Below are 20,760 nucleotides of genomic sequence, written 5' to 3'. Positions count from 1 at the left end.
CAGCAAATGTTGCTTAAAATAAATAAATAATAAAAAAAAAATAAAAAAAAAAAAAAAAAAATAAAAAAATAATAATTATCCGAATCTCTCTCTCTCTCTAACCATTATTTTTTTTATTTTTTTTATTATTATTATTATTATTATTATTATTATTATTATTATTATTATTATTATTATTATTATTATTATTATTATTATTATTATTATTCATTCCTAAAATATAAAAATATAAAATACTATTATTATAAAACTATACTTACATTTTTAAAAAAGAAATAATAAGCCATAAATAAATAATAAATAAATAAATAATAATAATAATGAATAACAATAAAAATTAATGATAAATAATAATAATAGTGATAATAATGATAAAAAAAAAGAATAATACATAATTTTTTTGAAAATAAAAAAAAAAAAAAGACAGGAAATTAAGAGTGGATTGAAAAAAAAAAAAAAAAAAAAAAAAAAAAAATAAAATAAAATGAGTAAAATAAAAGAAAATGGTATATTATTGATTTTTTTTTTTTCTTTTTTTTTTTTTTTTTCCTTCTTTTTATATTTTTTTTTTTATTATAAAATTTGTTTTGTTACCTAAAAAAAAAAGGAAAAAAAATAATTTCAGTTTTTTTATTTTTTTTTATTTTGTATTGTTTTATTGTTTTATTTTGTTTTGTTTTATTTTCTTCATTTTTATTATTTTAATTATTTTTTTAATTTAATAAAATTTTATTTAAATTTGCTAAACCTATTGAATTTAAAAAATTAATTGAAATATCTGGTAGGTTATTTAAATTATCTAAGAATTGCTTCTTTGAAATTGTTTTAAAATTATTATTATAATAATTTGAAAAAATGTGAACGTCAATTGGATTTTTTTCAATATTTAAAAAATTATAATAATTTAAATCTTTGCAGATTTCAATATTAATTTCAGTTGAGTGAGCGAATAAAATTGTATAAAAAATTAATTCTAAATAAAATTCACTTAAAAGATTTGTTGATGTCATAGTGCTGATGGTTGAGGTGGTGGTTGATTTTAAAATTTGTGATGAAATTGATTCAAATAAATTTAATAAAATTAATTTCTTTTTTATATTTTTTTTAATTAATACTTTTCTAACTATAATTGAACAATATTCTTTTAATACTTTATATGAAGAATTTCTAATAATAAATATTAATTTCCTAATATCAGTATCTAATAAAATTGATATTAATCTACCCCTTTCTTTTAAACTTTTTGATAAAATTTCATTAGTTATTAATAAATCAGATTGAGTTAACATTTCAATGGTTTTATAATTCTTTGAATAAATTAATATTTTATTAACCATTTTTGAATTAATACCATTTACTAAAGTTGAAAAATCATCTACCTTTGTAAAATTTATATTATCGCCAAAGAAATATAAATAAAAAAAATGATAATCATTGTAAATATAATTTTCAAATTTAGACATATTATCCGAGATTTTTTTTAATGAAATTAAACCTTTAGAATATAATAAAAAAATAACATTTTTTGATAGTTTAAAATTGAATGATCTAATTTGAGTTAAAATATAGTTCAAATGTTTTGAAAAGTCAAAATAATGTAATGTATTTTCAATTAGTTCCAATTGATTAATTTTATCTAATTTAATAATACATTTAATTAGTGTCTTAATGATTGTGTAAAGTACATAATCGTGTTTTTTACGCTCAATAAATTCTTTACCAATAATTGGTATTAAATTTTTGTAAATTTCAAAATAACCTTTTTCAACCACTGTTTCTAAACAATGTACAACATTAAGTATTGTATAATTTGATTGTAACATTGTGGTGGTGTCTTTGCTAGTGGTATCACCACCACCACCACCAAAACATGTTGTATTTGAAGAAGAATAATAAGTATTTAAATAATTCAGTGTGTCTGTGTCAGAGAAAACAAAATTCTTTAAATTTTCATCCTTTGAAAAATATGAACTAATTTCAGAGGTAGTTCCAAATAAACATTTGTAAAAATCTTTTGGATATGTTTGATTTTTAATATTAAATTTTGATGTATATAATTTAATTAACTCTAAATCAGCGACATTAAATGCAATGTGATGAATGTATAAAATGTTTGATTGACTAATATTACAATTTAAAGTTGAATAGTTTAATGAAAATTCAAGTTCTTCAATTGAATTAGGGTAATAATTACTCAATACCCCTTTAACACTATAACCATTACTATTTGAATAAGTAACATTATCACCACTAAATTCATTATATAAATTATTTAAATCAATTCTTTCATCTTTTAAATGTTCCCAAATTTTAAATTGATAAATATAGGTTACATTTTCATCGTCATCGTCATCCTTCTTTTTTAGATTATTTGATACAAGTAATAGATTTAATGTTGTTATTGGCACAGTTGTAAAATCTGTTATAAATGGTGTTTGTTTTAATTTTATAAATAATTTTGAAATATTATATTCTTTAAAAAATACATTAAACACTTTAAATGATTTATCAGTGAATATATTTTTTTTAGTTTTAAAACTATAATCTAATAAATAATATTTTAAATTTGGATTTTCATTTTTTAAATTTGGAAATCTATTAATAATTTCAATTGCAAGTTCATAATCATTATTTGTTAAACTTTTTTCAATTAATTTCTTTCTATCATATTGATCTGAAAAATTTAAAATTCTACCATATAAATTAAAACTTTTATTCTTAATATAATAATCTAAAATTAACATACAATCTGATATTTTGAAAATTCCATTATCTTTTTTATCTTTTTTATCTTTTTTATCTTTTTTATATTTTTCATTTAAATTATTTATAATTAAATCAAAAATTTCTAAATTATTATTGCAATCAAATAAATTATTCTTTTCTTCCGTAATATAAAATTTAATAAAATTTTTAAAATAACTTTTATTATAATTATTATTATTATTATTATTTTTATTATTTTTTAGAATTGACATAAAATTTATAATTTCAATATTACCACTATTAATAATTGATTCATGAAAACGTGACCCCGTAATTATTGTTACTGTACCATATAGTTTAAATATTCTTTTAAATCTTTCTAAACCCAAATCTTTATAACTAAAAATTTCTAAAAAATCTTCTTCATTTGTTTTTGAATAAAATAACCAATTGTAATTTTTATTATTATTATTATTATTATTAATTTCATTTTCAAAATTATTAATTGATTCCATTCTTTCAACTAAAAAATCAAACATATAATCAAAAAGTTTATATTGTTTTTTTTTTAATAAACCTGACAATGATAAATTATGAATACTTTTTGTATTTAAAATACTTTTATAGTGTTTCATTATTTCATTTTGATCAATATCTCTATACTGAACATATTCAAATATCTTTCTAAATAGATATTTATTGTTGAAAATTTTTTTAAAAAGTAGATAATTTTCCATTTTCTATCTTTAAAAATTTTATTTGATTATTTTTTTTTTTTGATTTTTTTTTTTTTTTTTTTTTTTTTTTTTTGAAAGGATTGGTTGGCAAAAAAAAGAAAAAAAATGGAAAAAAAAAAAAAGAATTGATTTTTGAAAATAAAAAGAAAAAAAAAAAGAAAAAGATGAAAAGTAACCCTTTAACAAATTCAAAAATTAAATTGTTTATAAAAATATCTTAAGATATTTGAAAATTTCACACATGTAATAAAAGGTAATTATTTTTATTTTTAAATTTAATTATTTTTTTTTTATTTTTTTTTTTTTTTATGAAATTTCAATTTTTTTATAATTCTTATTTTAACTTTTTTCATTTTTTTTTTTTTTTTTATTTTTTATTTTTCTTTTAATGTCAATTAAACATAGCATTAATAATTTATTTATTCAACAAATTAAAAAAATGGCAACACCAACAACAACTGCAACAACACCATCAGTTTATTGTGAAATTGATAAATTAAGACCAACACAATGTGCAGTTGGTATGAAACATGTTAATAGAAAAGTGAATGAATTATTAGAATTAAAAGAGAGTCAAGGTGTAGATAAAGTTGCAACATTCTTAAAATCACATGCAGCACCAGTTGTATTAAAAGATGATCAAGTATTTTTAATTGATAATCATCATTTATGTCGTGCCCTCTATGAATTGGGTGGTGATTATTTTAAAGATATTCCATTAGATTCAAATGGTATCACCTCTTCAAAACCAATCATGTTTATAAATGTTGTATCTGATTTATCAGATTTAAAAGATAATTCTCAATTTTGGAATAAAATGAATTCTGAAAAATGGGTTCATCCATATAATAAAAATGGTGAAGGTCCTTTAGATGTTAATGTAAGTGCTATATCATTATTTATTCATACTTTAGTATTATTAAAACTAATGAATCTTAAATCTTTAGGAAATACCAAAAAAAGTTTGTGAATTAGAAGATGATGTATTTAGAAGTATTGCAGCAGTTGTAAAGATTAAAGGTGGATTTAAAAAATCATTTATACCATATGCAGAATTTCAATGGGCAAATTATTTTAGATCATGTTTTGAAAATAAAAAAGTTGATGATAACAATTTCGATAAAGTTATTGACGAATCTTTAGAATTAGCAAAGAATGAAGAAGCTAAAAAATTACCAGGTTATATTGATAATTAATTTTATTAATAAATAAACTAATAAAAAAAAAAAAAAAAAAAAGAAAAAACAAATTTGATTTAAATTATTTATTTATTTATTTATTTATTTATAAACATAGAAATTTAAAATATTGCTAGCAAAGTTTGCACTTGAGATTTGGTTAGTTGATAAATTAATAGTATCGAGTGTAAAACCGAATGGATATAGATTTAATAATTGAGTTGTGCTAATTGAGTAGATCACTGGTTGATTGAGATCACAACCCATTGAAATTACAGAGATTGTACCACTTCTATAGACCGAGATATCAGTTAAACCGGTATCATTTAAAGAGAGTGTTGATGGAGAAACTACGAATAATCCAGGTGCTTCATAAACTGAATTTAGGTTGTTGTTGTTGTTGTTGTTGTTGTTGTTGTTGTTGTTGTTGAGTAAGTTGTTGGTGAAATACATGTTTTTATCTCTTTTACAATAAAACATATTACTAGAGACACCAGTTGGTTGTAATTGCATGTATAAATTATAAGTATAGACATCTCTACTAATGATGGCACCTTGGGAAGAGTATGTATTGATGTAGGTCTTTTGTTGGTAGTTTGAAATTACATAAAATTTCATTACGCCTGGGTTGGCATCGAATGTGCTGGATTGGAATACACCTGGAATCTTATCAATTACTTTGATAGTTTGAGATTCTGCTGAAATCTTACCAATACTGAATTGTTTTGCATCCTTATCACCAGTAATCTCAAAAGTTGCGAATAAATTGTATCCTGATGTACTTTGATCTGATGCAAGACTTGAGAAATTATATTCAGATTTTAAGAAATAATATGGCATAGGAAAAATATTCCAACTAGTTGTAGTATTAACTCTTTCAAGTGAAATATAATCTGGATCCTATTTGGAACAAATATTAGAAAATTATTATTTTATTTTATTTTATTTTTTTTTTTTTTTTATTTGATAAAATAAAATCTTACAGTTAAAATATTAACCATACAATAAAAAATTTTAGTTAAATTATTGTATGCATTATTTGTGCTACCAATATGTTCAGAATTATCAAAAAATACAATTGGTGAATAACCTGGACTTGTAAAATATAATTCACCAACAGTTGCTATTGGGTAGGTTCCATTTGACCAATTTTGAATTGCAATTGCTCTTGGGTCAAGTTGAGAATAACAAATTGAAATTAATGATAAAAATATTAAAACAATTTTTAAAATATTCATTTTTTATTATTATTGTTTTGATTAGTTTTTTTTTTTTTTATTTTTTTTTTTTTTTTTTTCTTATTTAAACTTTTTTTTTTATTTTTTTTTTTTTAAGATTGTTAGTACCTGAATAATTTTTATAAAATACTAAAATTTCAAAACAAACTTTGTTTTTTAATTTTAAAAAAAAAAAAAGAAAATTCAGATTTTTTTTTTTGATATTTTTAAAAATATCTTGATTGTAGTATGTTTTTTTTAATTTTTTTTTTTTTTATTGCTTTTTTTTAAATTTTTTATTTTTTTTATATTTTTATTTATTTATTTTTTTTTTTTTTGTAAAGTTGATTGGGTCATCACGTCTTTTAAATAACAAACAGTCAATTTCTTAATGTGAGTTTTCAAAAAAAAAAATAATAAAAAAATAAAAAGAATAAAAATAAAAAATCTTTTTGGTTGTGAAGATATTTCCAAACAATTTAATTCTCACTTAAATAAATAATAATAATATAATTTTTGGGTTTTTTTCTATTTTAAAAGACTCATTAGTTTTTAAAATTTTCTAATGAATTGGGTTTAGAATTAAATAATAATAATTATTAAACAAACTTTTAAAAAAAAAAAAAAAAAAAAAAAAAATATATATATAAAATATTTTAAAATTGCTTAAAAAAACTATTAATTAAATATAAGATATTTTATTTTAATCAACAAGTTTTTTTTTTTTTGGAAATTTTATTGATATTTTATTTCTAAAAAAAAAAACTTTTTTTTTTTATTTTATATTTTAAAATTTTAAAACATTTGTAATAATAAACTTGTTGAACCATCACTATGAGTCATATTACCAGCAAATAAAATGCTACAACGACATAGTGGACAAGTTCTTTCACGTTCTAACCAAGTTGAGACACAATTTTCACAATAGATATGATTACATCTTAAAACTATTGGTGAGACTAAACTTGATCTACAAATACTACAAAGATCACCAGCTGCATTGATTTGATCGGGTGTTGCTTTTTTACCATACAATACTTCATGTAAAATATAAACACGAAGTGCAGAGATACAAAGTTTCATTCTTTCAATGATGATTGTTAATTTCAATGTTATGTATAAACCAACCATTACACTTGAGAATATTTGGTCACCATTTGCTTGAAAAGAATATAAATAACCAACCCAAATTGGTATTGGTAATAATGATCTATATAAATGTGATGTTGATTCAATAGCTGCATAAAGTTGACCTCTTCGTTTTGGTGTTGATAATGATAAAAATGATAAAATTGAATTCGATGTTGATGAAGAAGAAGATGATGATGATGGCGATAATGGTGAAGATGATGGTGATCTTGATCTACCAATAAATAAATTACTTGCTGTTAATGTATATAATGCTTTTATAATCATTGTAATGAAACGTGCAATGAAATCATTGATAATGGTTACCCAAAAACTTGACCAAATATCAATAGTTTCAAGTTTTGGTGGTAAAAATATCAAAGATCTCCAAAGTTGTTGAGGTGATGTAAATAGATATGTTGTCAATATATTACTTGATAACATTAACAATATCCAAAATACAATGGGTGCACTTCTTTTATCATGAAGTGAAACCTGTTTCTTTAATGCTATATTTGCTTGAAAGAATACAAGTTGTTGCCAAAAAAACACTAATATTCCAATTCTATGTATATATACAAACACACCTGCCAATATTAAAATGAATGGTAAATTTTGTTCAATCCATTTTAATATCATTGGTATATCAACTCTTGTTGTGGTTGTTGTTGTAGTAGTTGTTGTAGTTGTAACTGAATCACCATTATTAATATTATTACTATTATTAGTATTTTGAATTTCATCAATTGAAATTTCATAATCATAATTACTATCTTGTGGTATTTGTTGTTGTTGTTGTTGTTGTTGTTGGGGTTGCTGTTGCTGTTGCTGTTGTTCTACCAATCTTCGATTTCTTTCATTTTGTAAAGCTAAAATTTGTTGTTGGATACTATTGAGACTAAATACATTTGGATTTGTTGTTGTTGTATCAGAAGATGATTGCTCTATTGTTTGGTGATTATTACTATTATACATGGTCTCATTATAATTGAGGTTATTATTATTATTATTATTATTATTATTATTATTATTATTATTATTATTATTATTGTTATTATTATTATTATTATTATTATTATTATTTATAATATTATTATTTTGTAATATTAAATTAGTTAATGAAGAAGTTAGTGAGTTCGAAAGATGGTTTGAAAGTGAATTTGTTAAATTGCTAATTCGACCACCAGGATTAGAGAAAATAGTTCTATTATTATTATTTACAGGGCTGTTTATTTCATTATCACCATCATTACTACTATTACTACTGTCACTGTTTAAAGAGGATGAAGAATAGGGATTGGGTATAAGATTAAAACCACCATTTATATTATTATTGTTGTTGTTGTTAGCGTTACTATTATTATTATTATTATTGTTATTATTGTTGTTTCTACTACTGTCATCATTAGAATTGTTGTTTGAATCAATTCTTATTGAGACTTCCATCCTATAACTAAGTATTTGTATTCACACAACCTATATAAATTTATGTGTTTGTTGTCACTATTTTTTTTTTTTTTATTTTTTATTAAAATCCCTTTTTTTTTTTTTTAAAATTTCAAAAAAATTTTAAAAAAAAAAAAAATAAAATAAAATTAAAATAAAATAAATGAAATGAAATAAAATAAATTTTTTGAAAAATTTGATTAATTCATATCCATTTGAGGAATTAATTTAATAAGTAACCTACCATAATAAGATTTTTTTTTTTTTTTTTTTTTTTATTATTCTATTTTTTTTTCAATTTTTTATTAAAAATAGAAAAAAGAATTGGGATTAATTGAAAGTTTTTTTTTTTATTTTATTTTAATTTAACATCAATTTTGGTGAATTAATCTATAATTAAGATTTCTTTTTTAATTTTCTAACCCTGGTCAAAACGAGTTATTGGGAACCCTCAATCCCATTTTTTTCATTTTTTTTTATTTTTTTTTTATTTTTTATTTTTTTAAAAAAAAAATCCTTAGGAATTTTCCCCCTTTGAATTTTTTCATTTTTTTTTTTTTTATTTTTTTATTTTTTTATTTTTTTTTCAGAGGTCCACATAACAAATTTGTTTATTGCTTTTAAAAAAATAATAAAGAAATTTAAAGATGGAGACTTTATCTGTTCTTTTAAGAACATTTAAAAGAGATAATCAATCATCTATATATAAAAAAAATAGACAAATTAAATCACAAAATAAATTACAAAATAAATCACAAAATAATGGTAATAATAATAATAATAAAGATAATAACAATATTAATAAAGATGGCAGTAATTATTATCAAATATTTAAAGATAATAGAGATAGTAATAATTTCGATTGCAAATTATCAATTGATTTAAATTATATAGCATTCTCCATATCTGATAATAAAAAATTAATTATTACATCATTATATTATAATAAAAATAATATTGCAAGTACAAATTCGTCTCCATCATCTTCTTTATCCTCTTCATCATCATCTGTATTTTTATTTAATTCCGTTTTAAACAACAACAACAACAACAACAATAATAATAGTAATAATAATAGTTATACATATAAACAACCATATTACTATTATCATCAACAACAGCAACAACACCAATACCAACAACAGCAGCAGCAGCAACACCATTTTGGTAGTCATCATCATCACTTCTTTAGTCATAATAGTAGTTTCTATAAAGAATATATTGATAAAGATATTCAAATTTTAAGATTTTACCAACAACAACAAACTAGCGAGGATTATAAGATTGAAATTGAAGGTATTTCAGAGGTATTTCAATATAGTTGGATGTCACCAAAAGTTCAAAAGGAGCCAATATCATTATACAATAATTCAAATAATGATAATACTACAATACCTTCAAATTTAGTTGTATTAGATAATAATCAATCATCATTACATCTTTTATCAATCTTTAAAAATCTTACAACGATTAATCCACAAGATTCACAACAATCATTACAAAATTCTTCTTCATCAATTAAAATATCTGATATCAAATTAAATAAAACATTATGTATTATATCACCAATCGTTCAACAACCACAACAACAACCACAACAACAACAACAACAACAACAACAACAACAACAACAACAACAACAACAACAACAACAACAACAACAACAACAACAACCAAATCAAATTACAATTAAAACATTTAAAAATTATTTATTACATCATTTTATATTACCATATCAAAAAATATTAGAACAATTAGATTTACCTCAAAATACAACAAGTTGTAAGTATTTAAAAATAGTAATTTTTACACAACAAAAAAAAAAAAAAAAAAAATAGTAAATTTTAATATAAATATATATTTTTTTTTTATAGGTATTGAAATTTTATCAAGTGATGACCAAGGTAATTTAGTATTATTAGTAGAGAAAAGTGTTATAGCTCTATTTAAGATTAAACAAATTGATAGTTTAAATTTTATATTTTTTATTCAAAGAAGATTTAATTTATCAATTGGTAATTCAAAGAAAGAATATTATCAAAATATTACTACTATCATCAATAATGATAATAATAATAATAAAAGTAGTGAAGAAGATAAACCAATTCATTTAGTTAAATATATTGATAAATGGTTATTCATTGTAAATAGATTAGATGGTGAAACTAGTATTTGGAATATAAATGGTAAAAAGAGAGGAATATTTCAGTTAAAATCACTTTTAAATAAAGATAAGATAATTACAAGTAAATTTAGTGAAATTAATGAAATTTCAATTTCTAGCGATTTAATGTCAATTGTTTATAAATGTCAAAATGATCAATTATATGTTTTATCATTAGATTATTGTTTTCAAAATACTATTACTCAACAACTTTCAACAATTGGTTTAATCAATTATTGTCACACTAATAAAATTGATGATGAATGTGATATATTTTCACCATCTTCTTTTATTTCACCAATAATTAGTGGTGCTGATCAACAAGAACAACAACAACAACAACAACAGCTACCAACATTAATTGACCCTATTGATTCAGAGGATTCAGATGATGAAGAGTTATATTCAAATGCAGAGGATATAACCAATAAAAATGAAATATTTCAATTTCATTGGTTTGAAACTACAGAGTCTTCATTGAAATTACAAGATAATAAAAAAGAATTTGGCCAATTAGCTCAATGGATCCCAAAGAAAAATTCAAATTCATATGCATTAAATGGTTTTACAGTTTATAATAATAATAATAATTTAAATGCATTATATAATCCCAATGGTAATAATAGTGGTAATAATTCTGGAAGAATGTCAAGAGAGAATTCATTTGTTTTCAATAATAATAAAGTTTTAGGTAAATCACAAAGTATAGCAGATGATTTATATAAAGAAATGAATAATAATAATGAACAATTATCATCATCATCATCACCATCAATTTTAGTTAAAAGTAATAGTAATAATAATTTTCAACAAGTTCAACAACAATTAAATGATAGTTTATATAGTTTAATTATACCTTCACTTGAAGATTTAGATAATGATAATAAAGTATTAATAAATACTGAATTATTTATAACACCAAAATTAATTGTTTATCAAAAAGATTATAGAGTAACTATTAGTAGTGGTATTAATAATAATGGTGATGATGAGTATGATGATGATGATGATAATGATGATAATTCTCAATTTAAAACAGAATTTTATTTATATGATAGAAATAAAATTGATAGAAGATCAATTGAAATTATTCAAGGTAGAGTTTTAACAGTTAAATTATTAGATCAATCATTTTATCATCTTACAGAGAATGGTATTAATTCTATATTGGTTGATACGAATCAACAGCAGATTTTAAATAATTTAATTATGTTGGAGGGTGCAGAATCTGCAAATCATCTTTGTTCTCTAAATCAATGGAATAAACGTGATCTAAAAGTTCATGCATTACACTTAGGTTTAAAGTATAGACAATTGGATGTTGTTGAACCAGCTTTAGCTAGTTTAGATATGGATCAACAATTTATTGGTAGTAGATTACTCATTAATATCATCTTGGAAAATTCGGCAAATGCTGCAAATTCAAATGTACATAATGAATCTTTCACAAATGAATTATTGCATATTGGTATGAATTTCATCGGTATAATTATTAAAGATAGAGCTCAATTAGTTCATCAATCTTTAAAAAAACATAATCAAAATCAAACTAAAATGGATTTATATAATAAAGATCACGAAGATGAAGAAGAAGAAGGTGATGGTGATAATAGTAATAATAGTAATAGTCAAGATAGTGATGGTGATGATGACGATGATTTAAAAAAGATTCTTCAAAAAGTTAATGATATACCAATACCAGAAGCATCAATAACAACAACAACTACTACTACCACTGAAAATAATCATATTGAACAACAGGTTAAACAAATTGGTAATATTAATTGGACAGAAACTTTAACAACTCCATTAAATAGTAGCACATTCCTTGATAATCATCAACAACAATCATCAGCTTCAGCATCATTAAATCAATTATTATCAATTGATGATCAAAAACAACAGCAACCAAATACACCAATTCAAGATTTATTATTATTTACAAAAATTTTAGAAGCATTAAGATTATTCCAAAAGGAGAAACAAGATAGTACTTTACCAAAGAGAAAACAACATGGATACTATCATCAACAACAACAACAACAACAATATCACCAACAACAGCAACAGCAACAACAACAAACTTATAATCAATTATTAATTACTCAAATGAATGATATGGGATCATGGTTTCCACCTGGTTTAATTGATAGATGGGAAAGAATGGAAGAATTAGAAATTATTAAAGAATCTTTAAATAATGGTAACATTTCAACATTGATAAGTTATATCAATTGGAAACGTGAAAAGAAAGGATTATTATATCATCAACAACAATCATCATCATCGTCACAAGATTCATTATCATCTCATAATGATTTAACATTCCCTCATCTTAAATTCATCTCTGGTAGTGGTCCTTTCACTTTTAATGATATTCAAAAGATATCATGTTGTTTTGTTTATCAAGCTATCAGTCAAGATCAATTGGAAGTTGCAATTAAACTATTAAAAACTATAGGTACACCAATTGTACCAAATTTAAAACAATTGGCATTCCATACTTCAAGAAGAAATATACGAAATCAAATTTTAGATTTATTATTAAATCATCCAATGTTTAAGAATAATAATGATGACGATGATGATGATGGTGAAAATAATAAATTCTTTACAGCTCAAGTATTGGAATTGATTGACTTTCGTAGTAAACTTGATAAACTTTATCCAAACTTTTCATATCATCGTGAATTCTCAAGATTATCATTCAAATGGAGACCGCTATTAGAATCGAAACCACCATTGTTAATTCAACAACAACAACAACTTCAACAATATTATCAACTTCAAAATAAACAACAACAATATCAATATCCAATAAAACTGTTTTCATTCGATCTATACTCTGATGATGATATTAAAATTCAAAGTCAAGAGGTTGATGATTTGTTACCAAATACTGAACATCATTATGGTTTCCAATTGATCACACATGGTAATGCATCATTACAACAAACTAATGTATATAGTAGTGGCTTTTTAAGAACAAGTTCACCAATGGTTGCTAATAATAATAATGGTGGTATTAATAACAATGGTGGTGATATTGGTAGTGGTACTGGTAATAGTACACCAACTGGTTATCGTAATAGAATCATTTTATATCCACCACCAACTAATAGTATATATAATAACAACAACAACAACAACAATAATAACAATAATACTAATTCATCATCATTACTTTCAAATAGTATTAATGGTAATCAATTACAACATATTCCTCAAACTATGGATGGTTATTCACATTATACTTTAAATTGGTTATCAAAATGGTCAACCGATACAAAAGAACGTATATTAATTGATAAAAAGTATAAAATGGAGAAAAGAAATATCATTTCAAAATTATTCCATTCAATCAATCATAATCAACATCAATCAGTTTTAGATTGGGTTAATCAATTATCTTTAAAGGAAATTCAATCTTTAAGAGATTTAGTTTTAAAAAGATTCATAATTGTTAAAAATAATCATAAAACAACAACAACGACAACAAAAAAAATTATAGTTAAAAGAATAAAAAATAGTAGTAAAAAAGAAACAACTGTATTAGAGAAAGAAACAAAAGAAACAAAAGATAATAATTTAGAGAACAACAACAACAACACCAATAATAGTAATAATAATAATAATAATAAAGAAGATATTGAAGATAATAAGCAAGAGATTTTATTATATAATTCAATTATTGAATCATTGAAAACCAGTACTCAATTCGTTAGAGACATGTTTTTAAATCATTTAGCAAAGAATAGAATCTTTTTATTAGATGTTGAAAGTTCACCATGGTTTTATATTGAAAATCAATATAAATCATTCTCTGTTGACAAAAACTATTTATTAATGAAACGTTTAGCTTATAATCATTTATTATTCCCAGAATTTAATGACGATAGTATTAGTAGTAGTGATGGTATTAAAAGTTTATTTAAATCTCATTCTTACCCATTAAATAAATTATTACCAATTTTTACATCAACAAATCATGATGAAAATAATGGCAACAATAGTAATGTTGAAAATGGAGGTAGTGGTGAAGATTTAAGACAGCAATTAGATTTTCATAAATTCTTTATTGAATTTTGTATAAAGAATAGATTATATCTTTTATTATCAAGTTATTTATCAAGTTATAGATTAGCAAATAATTGGAGTGAAAGAAAATTATTAGATATCGAATTAGAATCAAATCAATTTGTTTCAAATGATATTCAAGCTCAATTATTATTATTATTTAAATCGAGATCAAAAGTTGATTTCATTAAATCAAATATTTTAAATTTAGTATCATTACTATCAGATAATATTAATACTAATAATAATAATAATAATAGTGGTAACAGTGATGAAAAATTAAAATTACAAAATCAACAAAAAATGAAACAACAACTTCAAATTAATTTATCATCATTTGATAATTCATTTAATATTCAAAATCAATTGGATCAATTTTATAATATCATAAATAATGTAATTGAAAAGTATCCAAATAAACCATTGATCGCATTGGCATCAATGATTTATTCACCAATTAATTTCAAAGATTTAATGTCTGGTATAACTGATCAAGGTATAAAATTACAATCAAAACAATTATTATCAAAAATTAAAAAACAATATCCAACAACTTTTAAAATTTTAGAGAAATTATCAAATTCATCAAATAATAATAATAATAATAATGATGGCTCTACTACATCAACAACAACATTGAATAGAAGTGATAGTAATAATAACTTGAGACAATTAATTAAACCACGTGATATTATAACAAGTAAACAAGATATAACATTATCAGAATTATTAGAAAGTAATTCATTGTTTAGTTTATCTCATTTATTTGGTTCAACTGATCAAGATTCTCAAAGATTATTAATTGGCGATTTCCGTTTACAATCATTTAAAGAAGGTTATTTAGATCGTATTGATGTCTTTTATTATCTTGAAAAAGGTAGACCATTAAAAGCATTTAATCATCTTTGTAAATCATTATCAAAAATTAATAATAATAATAATAATAATAATAATAATAATAATAATAATAATAATAATAATAATAATAATAATAATAATAATAATAATAATAATAATAATAATAATAATAATAATAATAATAATAGTAGTATTGATATAATTGACGGTGATAATGGTTATGAAATTAAATTCTCAAATAAAGAACAAAGAAATTTAATTGGTTGGTTAATTAGAACGTTTACATTGAAAAGAATTAATAGAAAAGAATCAGTTTCTTCTGCAATCGCTTTAATGGATTTATGTAAAATGTATGAATATTCAACATTAATTAGAACTGATGTCTCTGTATTACAATGTATACTTTCAAATCAATCAAATATAACACCTCATCAATATTCACCATTATTATTATCTTCATCATTTAATGGTGAGAATATTAGTACTACTGCTAATAATAATAATAATAATAATAATAATAATAATAATAATAATAATAATAATAATAATAATAATAATAATAATAATAATAATAATAATAATAATAATAATAATAATAATAATAATGAACAACAAGATACATTAAATTCATATCAAATTGAAAGTATTGAATTATTTTTATCACTTTATAAAACACCAGAATCATTATTAGAGATAATGACATTATCATTGGGTGGTAAAACATCAACATCATCATCAAATACAGCTTCAGTACCATATCCAGGTTCACCAATTCAAAGAATTATTAGTAGATTTGAAAATACAATATCAATTGATGAACCACTCGTTGCTGTTAAAACTGATGATGAAAACAATAACAATAACAATAACAATGATAATTCATCATCATCAACACCAATTTTAAAAAATAATTGGTATTTATTATCAAAATTCTGTCAATGTCATCATGTTGCAAAACTAACGAGACAACTTGAACATTTAGCATCAAGTGGTAATTGGTTAGAATTTATTTATCAAGCACAAATTCAAGATTTTCCATTACAACAAATTAAAGAAATCATTTATGAAAAAGTTAATTCAATTGGTATAAAATCACATTTACTTTTAGTATTAGAACAATTATCAAATGATAGAAAGAGACAATATATAAATCATCACCACCAAATTAATAATAACAATAATAATAATGAAAAAGAAGAAGAAGAAGAGAGAGAAGAAGGAATTAATAATTCAGAATTATTAATTAATTCAATGAATTATTATCCAATTGAAGAATCAAAATTATCAAATGATATAATTGGTTATTTATTATCATCATATCGTTCAAATAATCCAAGAAATTATTTATTGTATAATGCAACTAAAGATAAGAGACCATTGTTGGCGGTGATTGCAAATTGTATTGATAGAAATCAAAATGATTTATCAACTATTGAATGTTTAGTAACTTGGTTATGTGTTTGTACAACTAATTTATCAAAGTTTTTATCGGGTAATGATAATGTTACCATTGACGATAGTTTTGATTTCGATTTGGATGCACTAAACATCTCATTGGATCATCATGTTGTACCAAATATAAAGAAATATAATTATCAAGATTTAATTAATTCCGTTCAATATATAATTCAAAATAGAAAATCATTCATTCTATTACAAGGTTTTAAAATTTTCTTACCAAATAATATACTTTTAAATTATTTAAAATTCATTAACCAATTTCATCAATATAGATTTGAAGATTCTGAAGAAAGTTTAAGATTATTCATTAATGATTTATTTGATTTTAAAGGTGGTGATGGTAATAATAATAATAATAATAATAATAATCAAAATAATAATAATCAAAATAATAATAATAATCAAAATAATAATGATTCATCAATTTATTTTAAATCAAAAGATAGTGTAAAAAAAATGGTTGTTGAAATTTGTGAAAATTTATTAGAAATGTTTTCATCATATGAACGTGAACATTTTATTGGTATTTTACATAGATCAGGTATTTCATATACATTCTCAACATTGTATAGTACATTAAATCTTTTGAAGAGAACTCAAATGCAAGATAAAAGTATTCATATGGATCCAAAATTAATTGTACAACATTTAATTGAAAAAGGTTTATTTAAAGATGCTAGAACTTATTCATTAGAGAATCATTTAGATAAGGATTTGGTCACTGTGGCAGAGGTTGATGCGCTAATCAATCATTATCAACAAGGTTGTCTATGGGAAATTGAACAAGAAAGAATTAATCTTTGGAAGAAATGTCAACAATATTTCATTCAACATCAATCAAAACCTGATATCGCAGGTGAGTTATTCTATAATCGTGGTAATAATATTCAACCTTCAAGAGAAAAAGTATTTTTATTATCAATTGCTGTTGAATGGTTTGAAAAATCTTATTTTGAAAATATAAATACAGATAATATTGTGGGTAGTGGTAGTGGTAATACTACACAATTAACACCAACTAAATCATCATCAATTACAACTACATTTATTGAAGATTTAAAGAAACAAATTTTACTATTATCAGTTGGACTTTCAAATCAAGAATCTAATGATAGACCATTCGATGATGATGGTTCATATGAAGATTTTTCACCTTCAACTTCACCAGCTCGTAGTATTACTTTTCCACGTGGTACTAATCGTGGTTCTGGTGGATTCAAGAGTGTCAATAATAATAATAATAATAATAGTAATAGTGATAGTATTAAAAATAGTAGTCAAAATTTATTATCTTATTTCACTTCACCAATGGCTTCACCTTCATCTTCATTATCTTCATCACCAATTGACCATCATGATTCACCAATTAAAGATTATGCTCAAAGAAATAGAAAATTCCAATTAATTTCAAGTAGTGGTACAAATTCTTCTTTCTCAACTTCACCATTACAACAACCATCATTTGTTTCATCAATTAAAGATAATAAAACAACAACAACAACAACAACAACAAGTGTTTCATCAGTAATTTCACCAATTAAATCAATTCAATTAGAACCAAAGGCATTGGATAATGTTTTATCAAAATTATTAAATTCAAATCAACTTTTTGAAGCAGAACAAATCGTACAACAATTTAATTATAAATCAATTGATTATGATTTAATTTCAACAATGTTAAAGATTGTAAATAGAACCATTTCACCAAATCCAAATCAATTCCCACAAGAATTAATTAATGAATTAAGTCGTGATTATAATACAAGTAGATGGTTAAAAGCATCACAACAATCACAATTCCAATCATCTTCAACTTTTACAGGTGCTAGTGGTAATGGTAATGGCGGTAATAGTGGATTTGAAATTTCAGTTGAAAATATTTTATCAACATTAGAGAATTTATCATCATGTTGTACTTTAGCAAAACAAGCGGCAAAAGCAATCATTAATAAATTTAATGTTTCAGAGAAATTATCAATGGGTTATTCTGAATTATTAATTTCAAATCCATATGATATCATTAATCAATTGCTATTACTTGGTAAAGATTGTTTTAGATTAATCAAATCTTATATTTTCACAAATCATTTAGATATCGATAAAATTAATGATCAATTAGCAGATCTATTCTCTGAAACCATAATCAATCAATATAATAAATCTCATCAAAGTACATCATCAAGTGGTTCAACTTCACCAAATATGAGTATTTTATCATTATCTTTAGATGATCAACCAGGTAGAGTTGGTGAAGGTAAATCAAATGGTATCGACCCAAATTGGACATCAGAAGAATTTCATGAATATATTAGAATTGGAAGAGATCCATTTACATTTGGTATGAAATTAATTGAAGCAACACGTATAAATTATGAATCTTATTTCTCTGTTGATAATTCACCTGGAATTTTTGGTAATACTGGTATGGGTAGTTATGTTTCACCATCATTAAAACAACAGAGCAATACCTTAAATGGTACAGGTGGTGGTGGTGGCAATGGTGGTGGTAATAATGGTAGTGGTAAATTATCATCACCAATAGGTATGGAAGCTGAAGTTGAAATGTTTGTTAGAGCTCATTTTTGTTTTGTCATTGCATGTAGTGTTGATGGTACAATTTTAGTATTGAATATGGTTAAATCAAGAGTAAACTATTATGCAGATGCTGGTAAATATAAATTGTTGGTACGTTTAATTACAGGTATGCAATGCTATAACGAGTTACAATCAATTTTCGATATTCTACTTCAACATAATCAATTTGAATTATTATTAAGAAAGAAAATTCATCAACATGAAGATCAAAATGGTTTAAAGTTAGCATTACATTCTTATCTAATGAAGAAACAACCATTATATCAAGACAAATTGGAAATGTTATTCTTACGTTTTAATATGTATCGTGAAATTGCATTAAATAATGAACAAAAAGCAAGATCAAGATTAGAATCATTAGGTAAAATGGTTGACAATCACTATGGCGGTAGTGGTATTGGCGGTAATAAATCAAATTCATCATTGAATAGTAATTCAAGTAAACAGGAACTATTATCAATTATGAAAGATTTCTTAGATGCAGCTGATAATTATTCAAAAGAAAGAAGTCAACGTACTGCTCAAACTTGTATTTCAATGGGTGCTTTAATTGCTTTACAAATAAAATCACCAGAAATTCCAATCATTAATTTACGTCAAAATCAAGCAAAACACTCAATGACCATTCGTCCTTTCTTTAAAGAATCTCTAATCATTGCAAATGCTTACAATTTAAATGCTTACTCTGAATGGATTGATGTTTTATTCTATCAAGTTTTAGCAAATGGTAATTTCAATTATTTAAATGATTACATTTCTTATTTCTCTCATTCAAATTTATTTTATTCAGATTTAATTAAAAGAGTAATGTATTTTAAAATTAAAAAAAAAAAAAAAAAACCAAACATAAAAACAAATTATTAATACTTTTTTCAATTTATTAGTATAAGGCAGATACAACAAAAAGTGGTAAATTACAACATGTTAGAAATATAATTCAAAATGTTATTGTTGATAAAAACTTAAAGAATGAATTAGAAAAAGAACTAACTAATTACAAATAAAATAAAAAATAAAAAAATTAAATAAAAAGTATTTTTTTCATTTAAAATCAAACTTTTAGGTCCCATATCTTTTTTTTTTTTAATTTTCATTTTTTTATTTTTTAATTTAACAGTTTTTTAAAGAAGTTATTTCCCAAAAAAAAAAAAAAATAAAAAAAAAAATTAAAAAAAAATTAAAAAAAAAGAATT

At 22.4% G+C, this 20,760-nt stretch overlaps 6 protein-coding genes across 6 annotated transcripts in view; 3 read left to right on the top strand and 3 right to left on the bottom strand.

The window, feature by feature from the left end:
- Positions 1-17, top strand: part of sgmD (hypothetical protein) — a gene marked incomplete at both ends in the record, with an annotated part of 1,788 nt that extends 1,771 nt beyond the window's left edge. Inside the window, one exon of the mRNA XM_642165.1 lies at positions 1-17. This exon is cut by the window's left edge and continues 578 nt beyond it. Within this exon, the coding sequence (XP_647257.1) occupies positions 1-17 (17 nt within the window).
- Positions 18-713: 696 nt separating this feature from the next.
- On the bottom strand, positions 714-3,443 carry DDB_G0267724 (hypothetical protein; the record flags this gene model as incomplete). The annotated part of the gene is made up of 1 exon (XM_642164.1): positions 714-3,443. One exon carries the CDS (start codon positions 3,441-3,443, stop codon positions 714-716), a length of 2,730 nt encoding a protein of 909 aa, XP_647256.1.
- A 439-nt stretch (positions 3,444-3,882) lies between these two features.
- Positions 3,883-4,639, top strand: DDB_G0267722 (hypothetical protein; the record flags this gene model as incomplete). Its single annotated transcript, XM_642163.1, has 2 exons — positions 3,883-4,323; positions 4,391-4,639. The coding sequence occupies 2 exons, from the start codon at positions 3,883-3,885 to the stop codon at positions 4,637-4,639; spliced, it is 690 nt and encodes a 229-aa protein (XP_647255.1).
- Positions 4,640-4,723: 84 nt separating this feature from the next.
- On the bottom strand, positions 4,724-5,859 carry DDB_G0267720 (hypothetical protein; the record flags this gene model as incomplete). Its single annotated transcript, XM_642162.1, has 2 exons — positions 4,724-5,521; positions 5,605-5,859. The coding sequence occupies 2 exons, from the start codon at positions 5,857-5,859 to the stop codon at positions 4,724-4,726; spliced, it is 1,053 nt and encodes a 350-aa protein (XP_647254.1).
- Positions 5,860-6,633: 774 nt separating this feature from the next.
- Positions 6,634-8,412, bottom strand: DDB_G0267718 (hypothetical protein; the record flags this gene model as incomplete). Its single annotated transcript, XM_642161.1, has 1 exon — positions 6,634-8,412. The coding sequence occupies one exon, from the start codon at positions 8,410-8,412 to the stop codon at positions 6,634-6,636; it is 1,779 nt and encodes a 592-aa protein (XP_647253.1).
- A 647-nt stretch (positions 8,413-9,059) lies between these two features.
- Positions 9,060-20,571, top strand: DDB_G0268328 (hypothetical protein; the record flags this gene model as incomplete). Its single annotated transcript, XM_642160.1, has 3 exons — positions 9,060-10,194; positions 10,287-20,371; positions 20,452-20,571. 3 exons carry the CDS (start codon positions 9,060-9,062, stop codon positions 20,569-20,571), a joined length of 11,340 nt encoding a protein of 3,779 aa, XP_647252.1.
- Positions 20,572-20,760: the final 189 nt, after the last annotated feature.

The sequence above is a fragment of the Dictyostelium discoideum genome (genome assembly GCF_000004695.1).
Source record: "Dictyostelium discoideum AX4 chromosome 1 chromosome, whole genome shotgun sequence".
Classification (NCBI taxonomy): domain Eukaryota; phylum Evosea; class Eumycetozoa; order Dictyosteliales; family Dictyosteliaceae; genus Dictyostelium; species Dictyostelium discoideum.
This window is presented reverse-complemented; position numbering and strand designations above follow the sequence as displayed.